At 37.7% G+C, this 26,065-nt stretch overlaps 1 protein-coding gene across 1 annotated transcript in view; it reads right to left on the reverse strand.

The window, feature by feature from the left end:
* Nucleotides 1-26,065, reverse strand: part of ZNF704 (zinc finger protein 704) — a gene marked incomplete at its 5' end in the record, with an annotated part of 253,036 nt that overhangs the window by 174,780 nt on the left and 52,191 nt on the right. Inside the window, one exon of the mRNA XM_040261694.1 lies at nucleotides 22,954-23,195. Within this exon, the coding sequence (XP_040117628.1) occupies nucleotides 22,954-23,195 (242 nt within the window). The remainder of the gene's footprint in view (nucleotides 1-22,953; nucleotides 23,196-26,065) is intronic.

A 26,065-nucleotide genomic window follows, 5' to 3' on the forward strand; every position in this document is an offset into this window, starting at 1 on the left:
ACAGGGATGTAATTATCAGTAGTGTGATTAAACTGTAAACATTAAATAGTTCACCACTGAAATAGGTAAGTTCAGTTCAGTCGCTCAGTTGTGTCTGACTCTTTTGTGACCCCATGGACTGCAGCACGCCAGGCCTCCTTGTCCATCACCAACTCCCAGGAAATACGTAAAGCCTGGGTATAAAAAACTTCATTCTTCCTCAACAGACTAGTTGCCTGCTGTGGAAGTTTCACGCTTGGGGATCTACCTTGTCATTTAACGAAACGATCTTGATTGCCTTTGAAGTAGTCATCCCATGCTTTTCCTCGGCATTTCTGCCTTTTGATGCTGCAGCTCTGGTGAACATGAACAGCAAAGAGGAAATCCAAATTCCCTGCTCTCTGAGAAGACACTGCTCTGTGTTCCTGAGTCCATAACCTGAGACCAACACTAACTCAACAGCAGGGTCTTTAATGAAATCACGGGGGACCCAGCCTTGATCTAACATGCCCTCTTAAATAACACAGAAAAGGTTTCTTGGGAGCAATTTCAGTCAACTCAGGGAAAGAAAGCTCCCAAGAGCCAAGGGGTGAACCTTAAAACTAGAGTTTGGGATTAACATAAACACACTGCACGCACGCTAAGTCACCAGTCATTTCTGGCTCCCTGCAACCCCATGGACTATAGCCCCCCAGGCTCCCCTGTCCATGAGATTCTCCAGGCAAAAACACTGGAGTGGATTGCCATGCCCTCCTCAACATTAACACACTACTAGATACAAAATAGATAACCAGCAAGGAGCTACTGTATAACACAGGGAGCCATACTCAATATTTTGTAACAACCTATAAGAAAAAAGAGGGCTTCTCAGGTGGCTCAGGGGTAAAGAATCTGCCTGCCAATGCAAGGAGACACAGGAGACACAGGTTCATCCCCTGGGTCGGGAAGATCCCCTGGAAAAGGAAATGGCAACCCACTCCAGTATTCTTGCCTGAAGAATCCCATGGACAGAGGAGTCTGATGGGCTACAGTCCATAGGGTCACAGAGTTGGACACGACTGAGCGCACACACATGGATAAGAAAAAGGAATCTGAAAGAGAATAGGTATGATGTATATGTGTGATTGAATCACTCTGTGCACACCTTAAACTAAAACAACAACACTGTAAGTCAACTATACTTCAATTAAAAAAAAAAAAAAAAACTAGCTACTCCATCTTTCTCCCTATAGGATTACTAATTTTTGTTTCTCTCTCACTAAGTTTGAAATTTTTCTTTATTTGTTTTTCATGTCCAAAGGTAAAGGAAAAAGAGAGCAAAGATAAAGTGTTCTATCCATCGAATTAAACATCCATTTTCCCAAATGATCATAATTCTGACTAGAGTAACAGTGGGCTTTTTAATATTTCCTAGAATGGTCAGATTTACCTGAAATTATTGCCTGCCTTTGACTTTCAGCTTTCCCCCTTTACTCTAGGATTCTCGCTGAGCTCTTGCACGTCTCCACGCAGCAATGCATCACACTGATCACCCCCTAAGCTGCCACCTGCTATCACCTCCCACCTTTGATCCTTTGCCATCATCAGTGGAGTCTTCAAACAGTGCTGCTGTGTTCTCACTGCAAAAACAAGTGCACTCCTCAGTGGAAAAATACCACATTCCAGCTTGGTAAAGCAGGTGGTGTGTTTCAGAGGATGGAGCAGAAAGTAGCGTCTCTTCCTTTCAAAAAAGAAGGAAGACTATTAGCACATCAGCAAATAAAGCCCTGCTTGATGAATTTTAAGTGCTGCCTCACAAATGAAAATGTGGCAAAATCTGAAAAGTCAGCTTTTAGAGAGTGCTTCAGTCCATTTTCCAATCCCAAACTCTGAACTTTCTTTTAAACCAATCTTCCCATCTTTCAAATAATGTGGAAAGATTTTCAAGATGCTCATACTTCCTTTTGCTCTGTGAGATAGAAAACCCTGACATTGGCTTAATACAATGACCATCACACCCAGCACTACTTTGGCACATACAGAGCAGATGCCTGATGTGTCTTAGAGGTATCATCCGGATGAAATAGCCTGTTTCATTGCTATCCCAGGAAGGCATTCTATCCCAAGAAAACACTTGTGTTTTTGCTTTATTTGGATAATTAGAATTTATATAATTAAATTACTCACAGTCTGGGAAACAGAAAGCAGCAATCATATTTGGATTTTGAAGTTTCAGCTATAGGCTCAGAAAAACTTAGTTTTCTTTCTTTTTTTTTTTTTCATTTCTATTCTTAGACTAGAAATGAGGTTTTTTCCCTCTATTAAGGCTGGTTCCTCTGCAGCCAAATAGGACAGATGGAGTTCCAATAACGTGAAGACAAAACGCCATAACCAAGAGTGGGAACTATCCCTCTGCCACTGACAGAACTTTATAAATGCAGGGAATTCTGCCCAGTTTTGATTGGGGCTAATGAAGACTGATACCAAACAGAAAGATGTCCTTCATGGCAAACACTTCAGCACTGGGAAAGTTCTAGATGTGACAACTGCTATCCTGGGTCATGCTATCATCAGACTGATGCCACAGACACACAAAGAAATAGTTTTTCATTTTTGCACACAGTTTCATCACACACAAGGAACCAATGGCTGAAGCAGAAGTTACTTTTTTTTTTTTTTTTTTGGTCACAGATGCTGGAGCAAACTTGCAAACTAATGGATTCACATTTGAGATCAAAGGAAGCCAACATGAGACTCAGTCAGCTCAGCTGGGCATGATTTCGAAAGAAGTGTAAGCAGCTTTATAATTCTAACATAATAATGTCTCCCTCTATTTACAAGGGTGGTAGCAGAAGGACTGATTCAGTACATATAGAAAATTCTGAGTCTGGAAACATCAAATACATGAATGAAAAGCTGTGGAAACCTATTCCTTACTGGTTGTGTTGCCCTGGCCTCCTGCTTGTCCAGAGGGTACGCACTAACCTTGTCTCTGGGTGACACACTCAGGAGGCACCAAAAGCGGCTGCTATGTCATGACATGATGAATGAAGCAGGAAATCCTCATGGCCAAGAACAACGGATAAGAGCTCATTTAATCAGATTCCTACAGAACACCAACTCACTGGAGAAAAGTGTGTGGTTTTCTTTTTTTTTAATTGAAACATATTAGTTGATGTATGTTAGTTTTAGGTGTACTCTTTAATGATTTGACATTTGCATATATTATGAAATGATCACCATATAAGTCCAGTAACTATCTGTCCCCATGGAATGTTATTATATTGAATAGTATTACTGACCATATTTCTTACGCTGTACAGTACATCCCTGAAGCTTATTTATTTTATAACTGGAGGTTTGTGCTTCTTAATCCCCTTCACCTATTTTCCTTACTCTCCCAACCCTTCCTTCTGGCAGCCAGAGGTTTGTTCTCTGTATCCATGAGTTTATATTTTGTCTGTTTTGATATACATATATGTGAGATTTGCCTTTACATTTCACTTAGTGTAATAATGTCTAGATCCATCCATATTGTTACAAAAGACAAAGCTTCATTTTTTTTTAATGGCTAATGAAATTCCATTGTGTATATACGCCACATCTTCTTTATCCATTCACCCACCAGTGAACACTTTTAGGTTGCTTTCAAATGTCTGGCTATCAGCAACAATGCTGCAGTAATGGAATGCATATTATCTTTTCAAAGAGCACTTTCTTTCCTTTGGGTAAATACCCATAGGTGGGATTGCTGGATCATATGGTAGTTCTGTTTTTAATTTTTTGAGGCATCTCCATGCTGTTTTCCATAGTAGCTGCACCAACTTATGTTCCCACCAACAGTGCACATGGGTCTCCCTTTCTCCACATTCTCACCAACACTTGTTATTTCTTGACATGTTGATGACAGTTGTTCTGACAGGTGTGAGGTGGTATCTCATTGTGGTTTCAATTTGCATTTCTCTAGTGATTAATGATGTTGTGTATCTTCATGTGCCTGTTGGTCATCTGCACATCCTCTGCCCATTTTTTAACTAGGTTGTTTGGGTTTCTTTGCTGATACTGAGTTGTATGAGCTCTTTGTATATTTTAGATATTAACTCCTTATCAGTTATATTGTTTGCAAACATCTCCCATTCAGTAGGTGGACTTTTTGTTTTCTTGAGAGTTTCCTTTGCTATCCAAAACTTTTTCAGCCTTATGTAATCACATTTGTTTGTTTTTGCTTTTGCTTCACTTGCCTGAGGACACAGATCCAAAAAGAATATTATTACCACTGATGTTAAAGAGCATACTGCCTGTGTTTCTTTCTAGAAGTTTTATGGTTTTAGGTGTTAGATTTAAGTCTTTAATCCATGTTATTTTTTCTACATAGTGTGAGAAAGTAGTCCAGTTTGATTCTTTTGCATATTCAGTTCAGTTCAGTAGCTCAGTCACGTCTGACTCTTGGTGACCCCATGAACTGCAGTACGCCAGGCTTCCCTGTCCATCCCAGAGTCCACCCAAACCCATGTCCATTGTGCCGGTGATACCATCCAACCATCTCATCCTCTGTCGTCCCCTTTTCCTCCTGCCCTCAATCTTTCCCAGCATGAGGGTCTTTTCAAATGAGTCAACTCTCCACATCAGGTGGCCAAAGTATTGGAGTTTCAGCTTTAGCATCAGTCCTTCCAATGAACACCCAAGACTGATCTCCTTTAGGATGGACTGGTTGGATCTCCTTGCAGTCCAAGGGACTCTCAAGAGTCTTCTCCAACACCACAGTTCAAAAGCATCAATTTGCATGTAGCTGTCCAGTTTTCCCAGTACCATTATTGAAAAGGCTGTCTTTTCCCCATTGTAGATCCTTACTGCCTTTGTCACAGATAAATTATCCATAGAGTATGGACAACCCAGAGTTCTTTTCTGGGTTCTCTGTTCCGTTCCATTGAACTACGTGTCTATTTTTGTGCCAGTACTGTACTGGGTCTTTTTTGTTTGTTTGGTATTTAAAAAAACTCATTTTTTAATTGAAGTATAGTTTTTTTTTAAGGTTTTTATTAGTTATCTATTTTATTCATAGTATCAATACTGTGTATATGTCAATTACAATCTCCCAATTCATCCCACCCCACCTTTCCCCCTTGGTATCCATACATTTGTTCTCTATGTCTATGTCTCTATTTCTGCTTTGTAAATAAGATCATCTATACTTATTTTTTCAGATTCTACATATATGTATTAATATATGGTATTTTTCTCTGATAGGTCTGAGAAAACGTGAAGTATAGTTGATTTACAATGTTGTGTTAATTTCAGGTATACAGTAAAGTGATTTGGCTATATATATTCTTTTTCAGATTATTTTCCCATAAGGTTCTTATAAAATATTGAGTGTAGGTCCCTGTGCTATACAGTAGCCTTGTTGTTAACCTATTTTACATTTAGTAGTATGTATATGTTATTCCCCAAATCTTAATGTATCCCTTTCCCCACCTTTCCCTTTGGTAACCAAAAGTTTGTTTTCTATGTCTGTGAGGCTGTTTCTATTTTTGCAAATAATTTTATTTGTATCATTTTTTTAGATTCCACATATCAATGACTTCAAGTATATGATAATCTCTAGGTCCATCCATGTAGCTGCAAATAGCATTATTTCATTCTATTTTATGGTTGAGTAGTATTCCATTGTATATATACACCACATCTTCTTCTTTATCCATTCATCTGTCAGCGCACATTTAGGTTGTCTCCATACCTTGGCTATTCTAAATAGTGCTGGTATGAACATTGCCGCATACATATCTTTTCAAATTAAGGTTTTCTCAGGATGTATGACCAGGAGTGGGATTGTAGGATCATAAAATAGCTCTCTATTTTTAGTTTTTTGAAGAAAACTCCATACTGCTCTCCATGGTGACTGCATCAATCACATTCCCACCAATAGTGTAGGTGGGTTTCCTTTTCCCCCACATTCTCTCCAGCAATTTAAATGGCACCCCACTCCAGTACTCTTGCCTGGAAAATCCCATGGATGGAGGAGCCTGGTGGGCTGCAGTCCATGGGGTCACTAAGAGTCGGACACGACTAAGCGACTTCACTTTCACTTTTCACTTTCCTGCACTGGAGAAGGAAATGGCAAACCACTCCAATGTTCTTGCCTGGAAAATCCCAGGAACAGGGGAGCCTGGTGGGCTGCCGTCTATGGGGTCGCACAGAGTCGGACACGACTGAAGTGACTTAGCAGCTATAGCAGCAGCAGCAGCAGCAGCAGGCTTTTTGATGATGGCCATTCTGACTGGTATAAGATGACACTGCATTTCAGTTTTGGTCTGCAATTCTTTGATAATTCCTGATGTTGAGCATCTTTTCCTGCAGCACTTGGCCATGTTACCATACTGTTTTGATTACTGTAGCTCTGTACTATAATTTGATATCAGGTTCATGATCCATCAGCTTTCTTCATTCTCAAGATCATTTTGGTATTAAGGGTCTTTTGTGTTTCCATACAAGTTTTTTATTTGTTCTAATTCTCTGAAAAATGTCATTAGTATTTTCATAGGGATTGTATTGAATGTGTAGATTGTCTTGGAAAGTATGGTCATTTTAGCAATATTAATTCTTTCAATTCATGAGTAAAGTATATCTTTCCAATGATTGTGTCTTCTTCAATGCCTTTCCTCAATATCTTTTAGTTTTCCAAGTACAAGTCTTTCACCTCCGTGGTTAGATATATTCTTACATATTTTATTCCTCTTGATGCAATTATACATGGGGTTTTTTTCATGTCTCTTTTGACAGGTCATTGTTAGTGTATAGAAACAGAATAGATTTCTGAAACTTTATTACTGAATTCATATATTAGTTCTAATAGGTGTTTGTTTGTTTGTTTGTTTGTTTTGGTGTTGTCATTAAGTTTTTCTATATATAGTATTATGTCACCTGCAAACAGTGACAGTTTTACTTCTTTTACAATTGAAATTCCTCACTTCTTTTTCTTCTCTGATTACTATGGCTAGGATTTCCAGTACAATGCTGAATAAAAGTGGCTCAGAGTGGACATTCTTGTCTTGTTCCTGATCTTAAAGAAAACTCGTTCAGCATTTCACCACTGAATATGATGTTGGTTGTAGGTTTGTCATGCTGTTGGTGTTCAGTCGCTCAATTGTATCTGACTCTTTGTGACTCCAGGACTGCAGCATGCCAGGCTTACCTGTCCTTCGCCATCTCCCAGAGTTTGCTCATTTCATGTCCATTGAGTCCTTTGTCATATATGGACTTCATTATGTTGAGGTATGTTTCCTAATACCCAGTTTGTTGAGAGTTTTTAATCATAAATGGATGTTGAACTCTGTCAAAATATTTTTCTGTATCCATGAATGACTTTTATTATTCAATTTGTTAATGTGGTGTATCACACTGATTGATTGTGGATACTGAATCATTCTTACATACCTAGGATAAATCCCACTTGATCATAAGCATGAAAAAGTGAAAATGTTAGTCTCTCAATCATGTCCAAGTCTTTGCAATCCCAAGGACTAGCCAGGAGTAGCCAGGTTCCTGGAATTTTTTTCAGGCAAGAATACTGCAGTGTGTAGGCATTCCCTTCTCCAGATGATCTTTCTGACCCAGGGAGAGAAGGTGGGTCTCCTACATTGTAGGCAGATTCTCTACTGTCTGAGTCACCAGGGAATGTAGTCTTGAATTTGGTTTGCTAATATGTTAAGGATTTAAGCCTTCCTCAGTGATCAATGGCACCCCACTCCAGTACTCTTGCCTGGAAAATCCCATGGACAGAGGAGCCTGGAAGGCTGCAGTCCATGGGGTCGATAAGAATCAGACACAACTGAGCGACTTCACTTTCACTTTTCACTTTCATGCATTGGAGAAGGAAATGGCAACCCACTCTAGTGTTCTTGCCTGGAAAATCCCAGGGATGGGGCAGCCTGGTGGGCTGCTGTCTATGGGGTCGCACAGAGTCGGACACAACTGAAGTGACTTAGCAGCAGTGATCAATGCAAAGAAATAGAGGAAAACAATAGAAGGGAAGGACTAGAGATCTCTTCAAGACAACTAGAGATACCAAGGGAACATTTCATGCAAAGATGAGCACGAAAAGGACAGAAATGGTACGGACCTAACAGAAGCAGATTTTATGAAGAGGTGGCAAGAATACACTGAAGAACTATCCAAAAAAGATCTTCATGACCCAGATAACCAAAATGGTGTGATCACCCACCTAGAGCCAGACATCCTGGAATGTGAAGTCAAGAGGGCATTAGGAAGCATCACTACAAACAAAGCTAGTGGAGGTGATGGAATTCTAGTTGAGCTATTTCAAATGCTAAAAGATATTATGAAAGGGCTGCACTCAATATGCCAGCAAATTTGGAAAACTCAGCAGTGGCCACAGGACTGGAAAAGGTCAGTTTTCATTCCAATCCCAAAGAAAGGCAAGACCAAAGAATGTTCAAACTACTGCACAATTGCACTGGCATGCTGCGATTCATGGGGTCGCAAAGAGTCGGACACGACTGAGTGACTGAACTGAACTGAACATGCTAGCAAACTACTGCTCAAAATTCTCAAGCCAGACCTCAACAGTATGTGAACCAATAACTTCCAGATGTTCAAGCTTGATTTAGAAAAGGCAGAGGAACAAGAGATCAAATTGCCAACATTCATTGCATGATAGAAAAGTCAAGAGAGTTCTAGAAAAACATCTACTTCTGCTTTATTGACTATGCCAAAGCCTTTGATTGTGTGGATCACAACAAACTGTGGAAAATTCTTAAAGAGTTGGGAATACCAGACCACCTGACCTGCCTCCTGAGAAATCTCCAAGCAGGTCAAGAAGCAACAGTTAGAACTAGACATGGAACAACAGACTGGTTCCAAATAGGGAAAGGAGTAAGTCAAGGCTGTATATTGTCACCCTGCTTATTTAACTTCTATGAAGAGTATATCATGCGAAATGCCAGGCTTGATAAAGCACACGCTGGAATCAAGATTTCAGGGAGAAATAGCAATAACCTCAGATACGTAGATGGCACCACCCTTATGGCAGAAAGTGAAGAACTAAAGAGCCTCTTGATGTAAATGAAAGAGGAGAGAGAAAAAGTTGGCTTAAAACTCAACATTCAGAAAACTAAGATCATGGCATCTGGTCCCATCACTTCATGGCAAATAGATGGGGAAACAGTGACAGACTTTATTTTCTTGGGCTCGAAAATCACTGCAGATGGTGACTGCAGCCATGAAATTAAAAGACACTTGCTCCTTGGAAGAAAACTTATGACCAACCTAGACAGCATATTAAAAAGCAGAGACATTACTTTGCCAACAAAGGTCTGTCTAATCAAGGCTACGGTTTTTCCAGTGGTTATGTATGGATGTGAGAGTTGGTCTATGAAGAAAGCTGAGTGCCAAAGAATTGATGCTTTTGAACTGTGGTGTTGGAGAAGACTCTTGAGAGTCCCTTGGACTGTAAGGAGATACAACCAGTCCATCCTAAAGGAAATCAGTCCTGAATATTCATTGGAAGGACTGATGCTGAAGCTGAAACTCCAGTAGTTTGGCTACCTGATGTGAAGAACTAACTTATTGGAAAAGACCCTGATGCTGGGAAAGACTGAAGGCAGGAGAAGGGGACAACAGAGAATGAGATGGTTGGATGGCATCACCGACTCGATGGATATGAGTTTGAGCAAGCTCCGGGAGTTGGTGATGGACAGGTAAGCCTGGCGTGCTGCAGTCCACCGGGTCACAAATAGTCAGACCCTACTGAGCGACTGAACTGAACTGAACTATTCATTTATTTTGAATAAATCAGGAACATTGGCCTATTCTTTTCTTGTGGTGTCCTTGTCTGGTTTGGTATAAGGGTGATGCAGGCTTTGTAGAATGAGTTCTGAAGCATTTCTTCTCAATTTTTTAAAGAATAGTTTAAGAAGGATAGATGCTAACTCCTTAAATATTTGGTAGAAATCACCTATGAAACCACTTGGTTCTGGACTTTCACTTGCTGGGATTGTTAAAAATCACTGACTCAATTTAATTACTGGTAATCATTCTGCTCATATTTTATATTTCCTACTGGTTCAATCCTGGGAAACAGTTTTTAGGAATTTATCCACTTCTTCTAGTTCCTCCATTTTGTTCATAGTAATCTCTTATGATCCTTTGGATTTCTGTAGTGACAGCTGTAACTTCTTTTTCATTTTTTATTATGTGGGCCCTTTCTCATTTTTTTCTTGATGAGTCTGACCAAAGGTTTATCAATTTTCTTTATCTTTTCAAAGAATCAGCTCTTAGTTTCATTGACCTTTTCTATTTTTCATTTTTCAGCCTCTATTTCATCCATTTTGACTTCAATCTTTATGATTTCTTTCCTTCCACTAACTTTGGGTTTTGTTTATATTTTTCTAGTTCCTATAGGTGTAGGATTAGAGTCTTTCTTTGAGATTTTCCACAGGTAGGCTTGTATCACTATAAATTTCCCTTAGAACTCCTTTTGCTGCCTCCCACAGAGTATAGATTGTTATGTATCCATTTTCATTTTCTCCAATCCTCTTACACTTTCAAATCCTCTTTGATTTCTTCAATGACCCATTGGTTGTTCAGTGGCATACTGTAAACATGTAAAAAAGCTTTTATGTGTTTGTGTTTTTGCAGTTTTTTCCTTGCAGTTGGTTTCTCATCTCATGCCGCTATGGTTGAAAGAGATGCTTAACACAGCGTCAAAGTTCTCAGATTTACTGAGACTTGTTTTTGTGGTCTATCCTAGGGGAAAAGAAGTGTGTTTTTCAAATAGTGAGAAAGAAAGCTTACTTAATTCTATACAGGATAGACCCTGGTACAGCATACTACACTTTAAGAGGACACTCAATAAACTTCTAAGTGGTTATCCAAACAGTTGACTCTTGAACAATGTGAGGTTTGGGGCACCAGCCTCTGTGCAGTTGAAAATTCATGTATAACATTATAGTCAGCCATCAATACGTGTGGTTCCACATTTATGGATTCAACCAACCACCGACTGTGTAGTACTTTAGTATATATTTATTGAAAAAAAATCCATGTATAAGTGTACCCATGCACTTCAAACCTGTGCTATGTTGTTTAAGGTTAACTGTAATAGATTTTAATAAAAGTTCTCCAATAGGCAACAAACCAATGTTTTCAGAGTAGAAAGCATGAGCAACAGAATGTGCTTCCTTAGCTTATAAATATATCAGCTCTGCTTAATGGTCTTTTTTTTTAATAGAGAAATGCTGAAGCATAAAAAGTGTAAAGATATATATAATATACCACTGACTGATACACCAAGGAGCACAATGACCTTTTTGCATATTCATCACTTAGTTATGAAAAAACTATTGATGATTTAGCTTAGCAAACAAACACTTCGAAATCTTGAGTTGAATATATTCATATATTTGAAATGGGTTTTTACTTCTTTTTAACCTTAGGAGATTGCTGAGTCTTCTAGCTTTGAAGGAGATAATAAAAACCCAAACCTTCTTGGTTTCTATTATCCAGTCTGATTATATCTATGGGAAGCACAGCCTATTTCACAAGATTTGGACAGTGTTCAGAGAAGGGAAACTCCCTGGGTAGCTCAAGAGAGCTGAGACACGGCCAGAAAGTAAACCTTCCAAGGGGAAGAAGCACGGACAGTGCCTGGCCCTGGACACATGGGAGAAGGTCAAAGGACTTCCTAATGATCAAAAAGTAGCAGAACCCCAAATTCCTCCCTCCTAACCACCAGTTCTATTTTCAAAACTACTTTATCTCTAACATAGAAATATGCTCAAGAACTTCCTTATTCCTTAAAATTATATTTTTTCCCAAAGTGATCTGAAAGTGACAGCAGATTTGTTTTTTACTTTATTTTGTTTAAATTGCCTACAGAGAAAGGGACAGTTATTAATTGAATGTGAAGATGAATTTGAGACAACATGTTGGTGGAAAATCACAAAAATTCATTACTTCTCAAGTTTGTAGCAGTTTCTCTGCAAATGCAAATGTTAATTTTCACTCTGTGTCATTATCTGTAGATATGCGGAAAATATGACTGCATAGTTTACTCATTAGGGATGAATCAAAACGGACAAATAAAGCTTGTTTTAGCTCTGAAAAATAAACATGTGGGGGAACACAATTCTTAAATACAGCTTTCCCCAACCTTTTCAGGGAGGGAAACAGCTTTCAGCTTTCTGTGAAGATTACAAAGCACAATACAGGCTAAATGCCTTGCTCCCCATGCCTCTAACCCTCCTTATAAATGTGGTGCAGCTGTCTGGCACTTTTGCCAGTGATAGCTCTGTGTGATCATTAACACTACTTGCTTAGTATTTGTGAAATTACATTGTATGTGCAAAGAACTGAGGTGATATTTTGAAACCCACATGGTTAATATATTTACCAATTCATGGTTAGAGAGCATGATTTTTCCAAAAGCAGTTCACAGTGACCAGTATTTAAGATTCAAAGTTGTGTTTTATTCAGTGGCTTTTGCACAACTTGGTACAGTGGTCACATTCAAGTAACCTCAAAGATTAGAGTTAAAATCAATCCCAGGGAACAAAAATGCCCAGTTTGAAGCTCCAAGACTTTGGCTACCTGATGTGAAAATCTGACTCACTGTAAAAGACACTGATGCTGGGAAAGACTGAGAGCAGGAGGAGAGGGGGGCAACAGAGGATGACATGGTTGGATGGCATCACTTATTCAAAGTTTATGAGTTTGAGCAAACTCTGGGAGATGGTGAAGGACAGGGAAGCCTGGCGTGCAGCAGTCCATGGGTTTGCAAAGGGCTGGACACGACTTAGCAACTGAACAACAATGTGATTTGATGAAATCTCATATTCTGAAGATGAAAGCCACATTTTATTTATTTTCTAATACGTGGTCACAAATTGGATATACAAAATAGCAGATAACCTTATGATATGTTAGTCTTAGAAAGGGGCAGAGAAATTAGGCAAATCTATCAAGTGACTGAAACTTATTTAGGAAAGTGGCTGAAAGTGATGATTTAGGAAAGGGGAGTGCATGCACTCCATTAAAGAAGCAAATGTTTATCAAATCTGGTCAAAACAAACCCTGAGCTGGGGAGAGTCATCAAAACCTTTTCATCATTTAGAGATTAAACTCTATGAGCAGCTCTTGCCTCAAGAAAAGCCAATATGTGAATATCAAGATGTGGAGAAATGAGAGTTATGTTAAAATAAAATAAACTAACAAGCATGTATAGTAATGTGTTTACATCATGATTGTGCTTTGACTGCTTCAGTTGGTCTACATACTATTCTTCATAAATACATTTATTATTCACATGACTTTTGCTCAAAGAGTGCAGGCCTTTGTTACTATAGTTTTATTGTTAAAGGTAATTTGGATTTAACATGTTTAAAACGAAACCCCTTCCCTCCATCCAATCTATTTTCTCTTGTATTACTTCTGAATTACTTTTTTTTTTTTCAAACAGTATCACCAACCACTTTATCCATCCAGATATGCACAACACAGTTTCTGGAACCATCCCGAGTACTTAAGCTTCCCATCTGCTTTATTCCCCCAAGTTCTGTAGAGTCTGCACTTCACACTCTTGAACATAGCCCTCTGCTGTGATGCTTCTGTCCTAGTTAAAGGTTTCACAATGATCTCTTTCAGATTTCTACATCTGCTTCTTCTTTTTCTGCCTTCAGTGTCAGAACTTACACAGATGTCCTCCCTACCTTCTCATCTCCACAGGTACCTGACAACTTTTCTGAAATGTCAATCTATCACTTGAATAACTTAACAGATAAAAATTAAATTCTGAAAGTATTTCAAGTCAAGCCTAACTCTCCAGCCTAAACCCTTAGCCCTCTTCCACCCAGCAATCTATATATAGGAGGGGAAAAAACATAGGTCAATATTTAAAAGAAGAATCAATAACAGCTTTAAGCTAGAAACAAAGTAAACCATTTGTTCTCTGGAGTCTTTCTAAAAATGATATATTTGTTGTATTTTCTTCTTTACCAGTAGTATGTTTTCATTAACTATTTTGTTACTATATTAAAAAAAAAAATCATAAGAAATGCAATAAGTGTGACAACCCAGGTCCAAGCCTAAAGTCTTGACTTGGCCAATTAGAACTGGTAACAGCTGCTACTGTAGGGAATGTCAGAGTATCTGGTAACAACTAAAGGGCCATTTTCAAACTCTGGAAATGAAGCTGCTTTCATGTTATAAAAAAAGTCAGAACTGTGGCTATATCAATTTAACCTTTCTTTTCTTTGGCTGGAATTTAAATATTCTCATAGTAATTATAATTGTACAAAAACATTAGTTATTCACAACTGGAAAGGAACAGACATATCTTGGACCTGTGCTGCAGATTTTTTTTCTAACTAAATATTCCCTGATCCACAGACGCTGAAATGTCTCTCTCCTTACATGGGCTACTCCTTCGTCCCTCACTAACCCTTAAGAAACAGTCCAGTAGAAGGCTACTGTTCCACTGCATCGCTGTGAGTGAGGCATTTTCTTCATGTGTGTGGGAGTAAGAAAAAAAGAGAAACCCCTGTCTTGGGGATAAATGGTAAGCTGGACTGAAAGGTATAATAACCAATGTTTTACCCTGAACATGCACTGTCCAATAGTCATCACAACCTCTGTAGCCACTGATCATTTGAAATGTGCCCAGTCCAAACTGAGAGGTGCTGTAAGAGTTAAATATACATTGAATTTTCTAGACTTAATATGCAAAAAAGAATGTAAAATATCTCACTGTTGTTTAGTTGCTAAGTCATGTCCAATTATTTGCAACTCCATGGACTGTACTTCTGTTCATGGAATTTTCCAGGCAAGAATATTGGAGTGGGAAATAAAATATTTGTTTCTCCAGGGGATCTTCCTGACCCAGGGATTCAACTCGTGTCTCCTGCATTGGCAGGCAGGTTCTTTATTGCTGAGCCACCAGGGAAGTAACACTTTATATTGATTAAAGGGAAATAATGATATCTGGGATATGTTGAGCTAAATAATATGTAGTTTTGAAATTATTTTCACCTGTTTCTTTATCCTGCTTTTAATGTAACTATTAGAAATTTTAAATATGTAGCTCATATTTTACATATGCTCAAATTTTACATACGTAGCTCATATGAAAAGTCTATTATACAATGCTGTTCAGACACAATTCATTTTAAATAAATGACCAACATTTTGTTTAATTATTATTTGCCTTTCTGTAATTAAACCAGAACACAGAATTTATATTGGCAGGAGGAAGTAGGGAGTGGGAGGTAGTGGGAATCCAATTGTTTCTACTCTCTCATTGTTTAAATTTTGAACAGAATTAGGGAGGGAAAAAAAAAAAAGATATGTAAAATCTAAACATAAACCAATTCTTCAGAGGCAACCAATGGCATCAGAAAAGCAGAATAATGGCACTCTTAAGCATTCTGGAATATTCCCATATACCCAACCTGTGCAACAAAGTCAGTGATCCACTTAGTACAACAAAGCTACCGGTCCACCAAAAGCTTTGGGTGTTAAATTTTCTCCATTTCGCTGCTAGAAATGATTTACACAAAAAGCATTTATTAATTATCTAAGAACTTCCTGGAGGTGATGTCTGCAAATGCTTGAATGTCACACTTCTTAAAAATGAAGTATAGTTGATTTACAGTACTATGTTACTTTCACGTGTTCAACATAGTGATTCCTTTTTTTTTTTTTGTATGATAGGTTATTAAGAGATACAATAATCTTATAATTAATCTTATAATCTTGGGTATAATTCCCTGAGCCATATAGTAAATCCTTGTTGTGTATTTCTTTTATATATAGTAGTTTTTATCTGTTAATCCCATACCCCTAATTTTTCCTTCCTCTTCGCTCTCCCCTTTGATAACCATACATTTATTTTCTATGTCTGTGAATCCATTCCTTGTTTGTATAGATTCATTTGTATCATTTTTTTTGGATTCCACATATAAATGATATCATATAATTGTGCCTTTCTCTGTCTGACTTATTTCATTAAGCAAAATACTCTCTGGGTTACACTTCCAGTATTTTACTCAGTACTGCCCAACTGATGCAAAGAACATATCCTTCATTAATAGCAAAGTGACTTAAATTACTTATTATTTTAAAAATCCACATTAATATGCAAAATTCAAAATTCACAATGAAGTTATAAACAGGTGGCACATTCTAATTTGGCACTAGTGTGGTACTTATAATAAAGAGATATAAAACAAAATGATTGTAAATGAGTGAAAAGACCCTGATGCTGGGAAAGACCAGGGCAAGAAGAAAGGGGGGACGATAGAGGATGAGACGATTGAATGGCATCACTGACTCAATGGACATGAGTTTGAACAAACTCTGGGAGATAATGGAGGATAGAGAAACCTGGAGTGCTGCAGTTCATGGGGTTGCAAAGTGTCGGATATGACTTAGCAACTGAGCAACACCAAATGCCATATTTAAAATCAACACAAAAAGTGTGTAAAGTTGTCTCTTACACATACATAATCTGAGCCAAACATATCACAAAACACAAACTTTCCTAAGTTATCACTAAGAAAATACTGCCAGTCAATGTTATCAGAGTCAGCACAGGAAAGAGAACCACTGTTTTAGAACTACTGGTTCCTGACTCACCTTATTAACAACTTTCATAATTTCATAGACTATTATGAGAGTATAGTTATAGCATATGTGCATTTAGATCACAGAAATTCAACTATAAGCATTTGGCAGGAAGAGAGAACCTAAAAAAATAACACAACAGACAGAAGTCCCACCATTCAGTTCAATGAAATTTTGTGTAGGAAGGGAGAGAATAACTGTCTTTTTTTCAATCGGTTTCTGATCTCAAGTCTTTAATGGAGGGTGCTGGTCTCACAGGTGATCAAAGGCATTGTAAATAATAACTTTGTTTCTACTTAATCTTCATTTACTTGTTGACTTTAAATCCCCAGCAAGATGTGACTTGATGGTATCCTGATGGCACTATGTGTTTCATTAAGTCCTGATGTCAATTACATGGGTTCCTAGCAACTTCCTGTCTCTGTCCTCTATCCACATTATTGTACTTGTGCTTTGGGAAGATCATTTTGGCTGTTGTGTAAGAAACAGACAGACTGCAGCAAGAAAATAGGAACAACAGTTACTTGCTGACCTGAATTACTGAAAGGATAGGAGGGGATGCAAGTGGATAAAGGTTTCCTGGAAAAGATGGTCTTAAAAGCTACTTTGTAGAGATTGCTTTGGGTCTTAACAATTATATAGCATTAGTCTTTCTCCAACATAGGTAGGTACATTTATATTGCCTTCCCAAGATATGTTGTTAAAATTGAACATATTCAATGTTCGATGAGATTCTTCGAGACCTTTAACAGTTTCCTTCTTTACAGTAGTTTCATACTGGCTACAGAGCTTGTGACTGGAAATGTTTTTAATACATTTAAACATTAAACATTTGCTCCAGAAACTGCTATGCGTCTGGTGATTCAGAAATAATGATAGCAATCTTGCCTTATCTCTCACTTCATTCCAGGTTAGACATAAAAGACTTTTCTATCAGTCATACACAGGACATGAAAGACAAAGAAGAAAATGTGGGGAACACCACTGAGAATGACACAATTTTCCATGTACACATAAGATATTGCTTGCAGCTCAGGTCCTTTCCTAACTTTGAACTCACAGGTTAACAAGCTTCTGAAGTTCTTTTTAAACGGTACAATTCCCAGAGAGGCATTCTATAAGGAGAAGATGACTTCATTTTACCCAGCAAGTGATATATCTGACATCACTATATTTTAAAACCCTGCAAAACAAACAGGGCCGTATGGCTCAATTTTTTTTCCAACAGCAAACTAACAATCTGGAGTATTCTAATAAACTGCTGTTAGTTAGGTCTAGGAATATTTGGGGCCAAAATTTTCTTTTTTTCCCTCGTTATAACTAGTTTGCTAATAGATTTCTTTAGCTTTAGAGTTATAATTAGAAGACAGTTACTACTTTGCATAATCACATCGTAATTGTTATTTGGGTGAAATCCAACCAATTTAAGCATCAGTACTTTCAAAAAACAATGTCTGGCAGAAAGAGAATAACAAATGCCATGCTCTAATGGGTCCAGGTTATCTAATAATGTTTGCCTAATGGTTTAGTGTTGGTTTTTTTTTTTAATAAGAGGCTCAACAGCAAGTGACATTAGAAACCAATGTATTTTAAGGCATCACAGTTGTAACTGGCAGTAAGTTAATGTTCTCTGATAAACACTAATGATGATAGTAAGAAACAAAAATTCACGTGGGGTCAGAAACCTAGCCGCCTTAGGTCTGTCATTTGTTAAATTTGTGTTCCAGTGGCTGAATTTACTTCTAGTGCCTGGAGAATTTCCAAACACACACATCTCTTGCTTCAAAAGCCAAGAAGCTCAGTCTATAGAATGAATGAACACAACTATGTTTCTAGCTGCCCACCCTCCTATCCACTTCTTAAGTTGATTATTCAGCCTTCCTAGAAACTTCATAACTCTTTCAGGAAATTTCATCCTTTGTTCAATCAGCGAGCCCTCTGCTATTGCTTACAACCAAGAAACCTCACATCTACTTCAAAAATACACATGAGTCTTTCCACTTCATGTCAGCTGCCACTACTCTAGTCCAAACTCCCATGACATCTCTTCTGTACTAAAGCAGCAGCTTCCTTACTAGTCTTGCTGCTTCCTTCTTATCCCTCTCCAACCCAATCTATGCATGCTAAGTTACTTCAGTTGTGCCCGACTCTGTGACCCCATGGACGGTAGCCCACCAGGCTCCTCTGTCCGTGGGATTCTCCAGGCAAGAATACTGGAGTGGGTTGCCATGTCCTCTTGCAGGGGATCTTCCCAATCCAGGGATCGAACACACGTCTCTTAAGTTTCCTGCATTGGCAGGCGGGTTCTTTACTACTAGCACCACCTGGGAACCTAATCTGTATGTAATGTGATCTAATGATCTAACACCTAAATGCAAAAGTAGCATTAACCATTCTTCTCCATAAAATTCTTATCAACCTAAATATATACTTTAAAAATCGTTACCGCAATCAATATAGCTCAACATGATTTGGCTCCTGCCTGCCTCTCCAACCTCATCTCTGGCCACTCTCCCCAATTCTCTGTGCTTCAGCCACACAGGCCTTCCTTTTTACCTTAGGGTTTTCATGCATATTCTCCCCTTCCTGGAACATCTTCCTCCCTAGTCAATCTAACTTTTCCTCATTCTTTAGGTGTCAGCCAAAACATAGTTTCCTTAAAGAGAGCTTTCCTTATGCTTCAATATAAGTCTTCTTACTTATGAACCTCATAATGTCCTGTATATTTAATGGATTGAATGTCCTGGACATTATAAATTATATAATTTATAATTATATATTTATATTTGTATTGTTTAGAATATCTCTCTCCTCAATTCTATGAGAGCAGGAAATATACCTAATTTACTCTACCTTGTATTTCAGTGTCTGGTACATAAAAATCCACGTAACTAATAAATAGGTTGAATAAATTAAAGAAATGCATATTACTCAATGAAAGAAGCAGGAGTTCAGGGTAGGGAAGGCATCAATAAGCAGAGAACGGAGTATATTTTAGGCAGCAAAAAAATAAATGCACTGTATGATACTAAAATGAGGGAAACATGTCCTTATACATTTAATGCACAACACAAACATGTATAGAAGTAAAATTTAGGACAAAAATAATGACAGATGGAAGAGTATGATGTGTGTGGGGACACAGGGTATGTGAGAAATCTCTGTAACTTCCTTTCAATCTTGTGAACCTAGAACTGCTCTAAAAAAGAATAAAATCTTTTAAAAATAAGGTATTGAACAAATCCCTCCCCCCCAAAAATGAAATAGAATACACAACTTTATAATCAAGCTAAATGAAGTAAACAAAAGTAGAAAAAAGAAAACATAGTAAAGCATGGTTTGAAAAAATTAAGATGCAAAATTATCAGTAATTACAATGAATCAGATATCAGTAATTATAATGAATGTAATGAGTTAAATATCCTATTTTAAGAATATGTTCTATATTTCTGTGTTCTGGATTGTTTTCCCAACTACAAATAATAAGATGAAAAATAGATCTCTTTACTTTTTAAAAATAAACCTAATTATAATAATCCAATTTTTAAAAAGAAACAACCAAACAAAATTTGGGGAGTGCATATAAAGAAGTGATTTCCCAGGTGGCTCAGAAGTAAAGTATCCACCTGCCAATGTAGGATGTCAGTTCAGTCCCTGGGTCAGAAAGATCTCCTGGAGAAGGAAATGGCAACCCATTCCAGTATTCTTGCCAGGGAAATCCCAGGGACAGAGGAGGCTGGCAAGCTATAGTCCATGGGGTCACAAGAACTGGACACAATTTAGAGACTAAACAACAACAATATAAAGAAGTGCTTCAGAGGAGTCATAGCATATAACTTATAGTTGTAAAGAAGAAAAGTCTATAGTTAACAATCTAAAACTCTACCCTAAGAAACTAGAAAAGGAGGAGGGATTTAAACTCAAAATAAGCAGAAAGAAAGAAAGAATAAAAAATAAATCAGTGAAATAGAGAATGGACTAACAACAAAGTCAATATATGCAAAAGCTGGCTCTTTGAGAATAGCCATAAAAGTGGTAAACTGCTAGTCAGACTGGTTAAAAAAAAGATAACACACTGACCCATATCAGAAATGAGAGAGGGAACATTACTGTAGATTTCAATATTTTTTTAAAAGTGAATATTATGAACAGCTACATGCTGTTTAACAATTTTACATGTCATGGATAAATTCTTTGAAAGACACAAATTACCAAAATTGATTCAAAAAGAAACGTGAAACCTGAATAGCACTACAGTTGACCCTGGAACAACATGAGGGTTAATCGGCATATAATTTATAGTCAGCCTTCTGTTTAGTATTTACCACTGAAAAAGATCTGCATTTAAGTGAACTTGTACAGCTCAAACCTATGTTGTTCAAGGGTGAACTGTATATCAATCTTATAAACTGAACCTGTAATTAAAAAAACACTTCCATAAAGAAAACTCCAGGTCCAGTTGGCTTTACCAGTAGACCTACCTTTTAAGGAAAAAATACCGTCCTAAAACAAATTCAGAAAACAAAGAGGGGGGAACACTTCATAAACCATTTTATGAGGCCATCATTAAACTGATATCAGAACCACACAACAATATACAAGAAAATAGATTGATAGGTCAATGGGTGGAAATAAATGAATCCTTAACAGATTTTTAGCATAAATTATGAATTCCAGGTCTCTTAACATATAAAATGGTCTAATGAAAATTTTCCATGGAGTAAGTTCTATAGCATTGCAAGTTGGCACCAAACTATGTGACAGTGGGAAGTCTAATTCTTGTCCTATAAGCTTAGGAAAAAAATAAAACCACAGCTCTTCACATTCAAATTACATGCCATTCATTTTACCGGTGAGTCAACCAAATATCAGATATGAATTGAAGGGCTTATCAGGTTCAGGTCATGATAAGACATTTCATAGTGAACTCCCAGTTAAAGGAATTAATCCTAAACAATTTAGCAGGTACTTTATATGAAAAAATTAGACAAGCAAATAATTCCAAGTAGTTGAGCAGAGGTAATGAACATATGAAAAGTTTCAATTAAAAGTTAAGGGAAAGAAAGAGGCCTATAATTTTACAAAGTTTGACAAATTTGGTAGCAGAATAGAAAAATACGTAGTTTTTTAAGAGAAGATACTTTTGATTTCATATAAAAAGAAATTAAATTCTAATTACAGGCAGTGAATAGGTATACTATTTTCCTAGTTAGCTGTCAGAAACCACTTGCACAAATGCAGACCTTCTCCAGCAACTGTTTATAAAGTTTCATTATAGATGGTTTTGGTAACAAAATATATTTCACATATTAAAAATTAGTAAGTTTTAATGCTACAGCATTTCCTTTCTTTTCTCCACTCAAGAAATATTTACTGAGCCCTTTAGACATGGTCCTAGTGCTAGGAATGCAGCATAAACAAGATGGACTAAAATCACAGCCGACATGGAACTTACTTTCTAGCTGAGATACATGAGAGGCCAGAAAATGAGTTAAGTTCTGGCATGTATATTCTACTACCGTTCCACTGTCACGCTGCCATAATATTATCCTCTGATTCAGTGCTGTTGGATGCAATTTAAGTAGAATTACAATGTGATAAAAGCCTTTTGATATTGCAGATAAGTCCTCTTGGCCCAGTTCTAAGCTAGATCTGTCTTAAAAGGATTACCATGATATAAACCAGGGATCACCAAACTTTTCCTGTAATGAGTCAAATATAAATAGTTTAGGCTCAGCAGGCCACCTACGATCTATACTCCATATTCTTCATTTTTTTAACCCTTTAAAAATGTAAATCTGTTTTTATCTGGCATGGAATTCTCCAGGCCAGAATACTGGAGTGGGTAGCCAGCCATTCTCTTCTCCAAGGGACCTTCCTAACCCAGGGATCAAACCCAGGTCTCCTGCATTGCAGGTGGATTCTTTACCAGCTGAGCCACCAGGGCAGCCCTCTTACTGACAGGCCAAACAAAAACAGGCCAGGGGTCAAATCTAATCTGCAGCCACAGCTCTCTAACTCCTGACCGAAAGATCTGAATATCCTTGCTTGTAAGTGGCTATGCTCAGTCCTACACTTTGTATTTATTTTAATTTTTTTAAAATATTTCTTCTCTTGCTGTTTGTTATTTGCCAAAATCTAATAAAACATTCTGTTTTAGAGCTACAGTAGTTCGACTGCTATAGCCTCAAAGTCAGCTCTGAAGAGCAGAACCACCTGCTCCATTTCACACAAGCAACAGAAAGATGTTCTCAGCAGAAAAATCTACATCTGTGTACTTTAGAGAAACACAGCAGAGGCAGTACCTGCTCTCCACTGACTTCCTGGGGCAGACATATACAAGGTCTAACGGTCCCTTACCTTGCTGGAGGAACATCAATATTGGAAGAAACAACTTTTCGTTTTTGCTCAAGGAGACAGATGGAGCGAGTGTTTTCTTTTTCATGGTCAAGTGCTCGGTTAGCTTTTTTGGTGTCTGCTGTTTTCACATCTTCCTCCATGGCCAAAGGAAACAAGTGTTGATGGGACATTTTTTTACTAGAGTCACGTTTTAAGTCCTCTGTTTGAAATGTGAAGGTCATTTCCCGCTTAATGCTCCCCACCTGTGAAACAAAACACAAAAATTCTCACTCACTCAAAATATCAGCTTTACATGACTATGTGCAGATGGCCAGAGGACAGACCACAGACACTGCTGTCCCTGTTCATCTTGAAGATTTTTTAATTTAAATGGGGGAAATCTAACATGGAAATAAAATAACTGACTTTACAAAGTAAGGTACAATTGACGTGCTGCCTGTCATAATGCAAGCAAGAAGCATCATGAGCACAAGAGAAGCCTTTCAGATGGGCACGGATTTTGAAGACTTGAAAGCATGAGGCTTCTAAAAAAAAATGAGAATTTAAAACATCATTGTTTTCTCTTCTACAACTGAGAAAACTCAAATAAATAAATTCTTAAATATTTCATGCTGATTATGCTTAACAGAGGTTCAATCCTTGGGTTGGGAAGATCCCCTGGAGGAGGGCATGGCAACCCACTCCAGTATTCTTGCCTGGAGAATCCCATGGACAGAGAAGCCTGGTGGGCTGCAGTCCATAGTGCTGCAAAGAGTCGGACACCACTGAGCGACTAAGCACAGTACATGCTTATTAGAAGAGACCTATACATATAAAAAAATCAAGTCTTAAATCTTAGACTATGAATAATGACCTTAACCCCACTCTTTACCTCATGAAAAATGTGTTTTTTTTAATTCTTTATCTATAGCAGTTTTGATCTTAAGGAAATCCCTTCATTAGTATGACAATTAAAAAGTTATAACACTGGTACTTCCCTGGAGGCCCAGTGATTAAGAAGCCACCTTCCAATGCAGGAGACGTGGGTTCGATGCCTAGTTAGGGAACTAGGATCCCACATGTCAAAGGGCAAATGAACACCTACATGCTGCAACTATGGAGCCCACAAGCTCTGGGGCCCATAACTGGTGCGCCCACATACTGCAAGTCATAATAATCTTTATCATTTTTAACTAAATGCAATGTTTAAGACAAACGTAAATTTAAATGTCAAAGGAATTATATCTGGTGATTTCAGAGTTTAGAATTGTGATGGATGAAAAAGGAAACTAAAGTTAAAAAAAGGGATTTTGTATTTTGTAAAGATGACTGGCACTGTTCGTGAAGTTTGGAGTGACCTTGTTAAGCCGTGGGCTTCCCAGATGGCTCAGCTGGTAAAGAATCTGCCTGCAATTTGGGAGACCTGGGTTCAGTCCCTGGGTTGGGAAGATCTCCTGGAAAGGGAATGCCTACCCACTCCAGTATTCTGGCCTGGAGAATTCCATGGACTGTATAGAGTCAGACACAACTGAGCAACTTTCATTTTTTACTTTGTTAAAGTCCTAACTGTACAAAGAAGAGCTGGACTGTCAACCCGGACCCTCACTAACTGGTGGGGAATGTTTCAAAATATGCGTGAGACATTTCACAGGTCAGAGTCACTCTCTCATGAAGTCCATGTGTAGAGTCAGTAAACCTTCACTCACCCACTTAAATAGAAAGTATGCGCGTTTGTCTCTTTTTGATTTTAGGTAGGAGGAAAAGCACAAAGAATCTGATCAAGTAGATTTAGAATTTATAGAGCTAAAGCCACAAATATGGGGGATTTTTCAGAATGAAATGAAAGTATGTGTGTTCAGTGAAGCAGAGACTGGCAAAATATGGTGTGAATGGCTAGAAATTCTCAGACCCAGGAAAAACTTGAAGCTATATGTTTGTTGGAGCCACAGAACTAGCTCTCATATGTATTCTCCTTGAGCCCAGCAGGGGAGACCTGTGTGCCTCAGGATCACCGTGGCTAGAATGTATCTTTCATATGAACCCAGAGCCCTAAATTGAGCTCCCTGCTCTCACTGGCCTGCACTTGTCAGGCAGAAGAGACTATCTTCCACGGTGTTCCTGCCACACTGAGCCCGTGCTCCACAGGACCATGTCAGTCACTTTGGTATATTTGCAACTCACTAAAAAGTTACCATACTTCTTAGAATGCATTAATGAATGAACAAAAGTAAGAGTCCAAGAAAAATAAGTGCTTTTAAGAGCTGTTTCAATGACATCAATACTCAGGAGAGAGGAGTAAGAAACTATTTCATACTCCTAAAATTCAATACATTTTCAATAAAAATATAGTTTGGAAAACTAATATAAATGTTTTAAATATCCATCACTAATCACTTTCAGTGCAACTTTTTCTGCCTGGAGGTGGAAGGGAGTGGGAGGCACTTTTTTCACTTCTATAGCAGCTCATTCCCAGTTATGTTACAAAAGGAATATGCCAAACACCAGCCACAAAAGATGAAAACAAAGGCCTGGCTTTGATGATTATAAATAGTTTCTCCCTAAGTGTCAAGTATTACATTAATTAAATATTTAAGTAGTCATTAGTATTAAGTTGTAGCAATAATTGACATCCATACCTCCCCAGGGACCAATTCATCTGATTAAAAGAATTTAATCCAAAGAGAGGTGGGGTTGAGGGAGAACATTACAGGAAGGTTAGCTTTTAGCTTCAGAAATTTAGGGGGAAAAAACAGCATTTGAAGCAAACTAATACAAAGTAGAATAAATTTCCTGCAGAAATGATAATATAATCGTATATCATGCTCTTAGCCAAGACTTGATAATAAAGTAAGGTATGGTAATATTCAACAATGTAAGCTATAAATCTTCCATAAGACATTCTAAACATATAATTAATCTCTAAATGGTAATCGAGTAAGTTTAACTATGCAATGAAATTCAAAGACTATTCAGCCCAGACTCCTTTTATAAAAGTAAAGTTAAAATGAATTAGCTAAGATCAAAGAGGACAAAAAAAAAATGCAGAGATGAGCAAGAGATTTTTGATACTTTTTGAGTCATGTGTTCCACTGTTTGTAAGGCTGGTGGAAGGAGGGGGAGACAGATGTAGATG

Source organism: Oryx dammah, unplaced genomic scaffold, assembly GCF_014754425.2.
Source record: "Oryx dammah isolate SB20612 unplaced genomic scaffold, SCBI_Odam_1.1 HiC_scaffold_19, whole genome shotgun sequence".
Lineage (NCBI taxonomy): Eukaryota > Metazoa > Chordata > Mammalia > Artiodactyla > Bovidae > Oryx > Oryx dammah.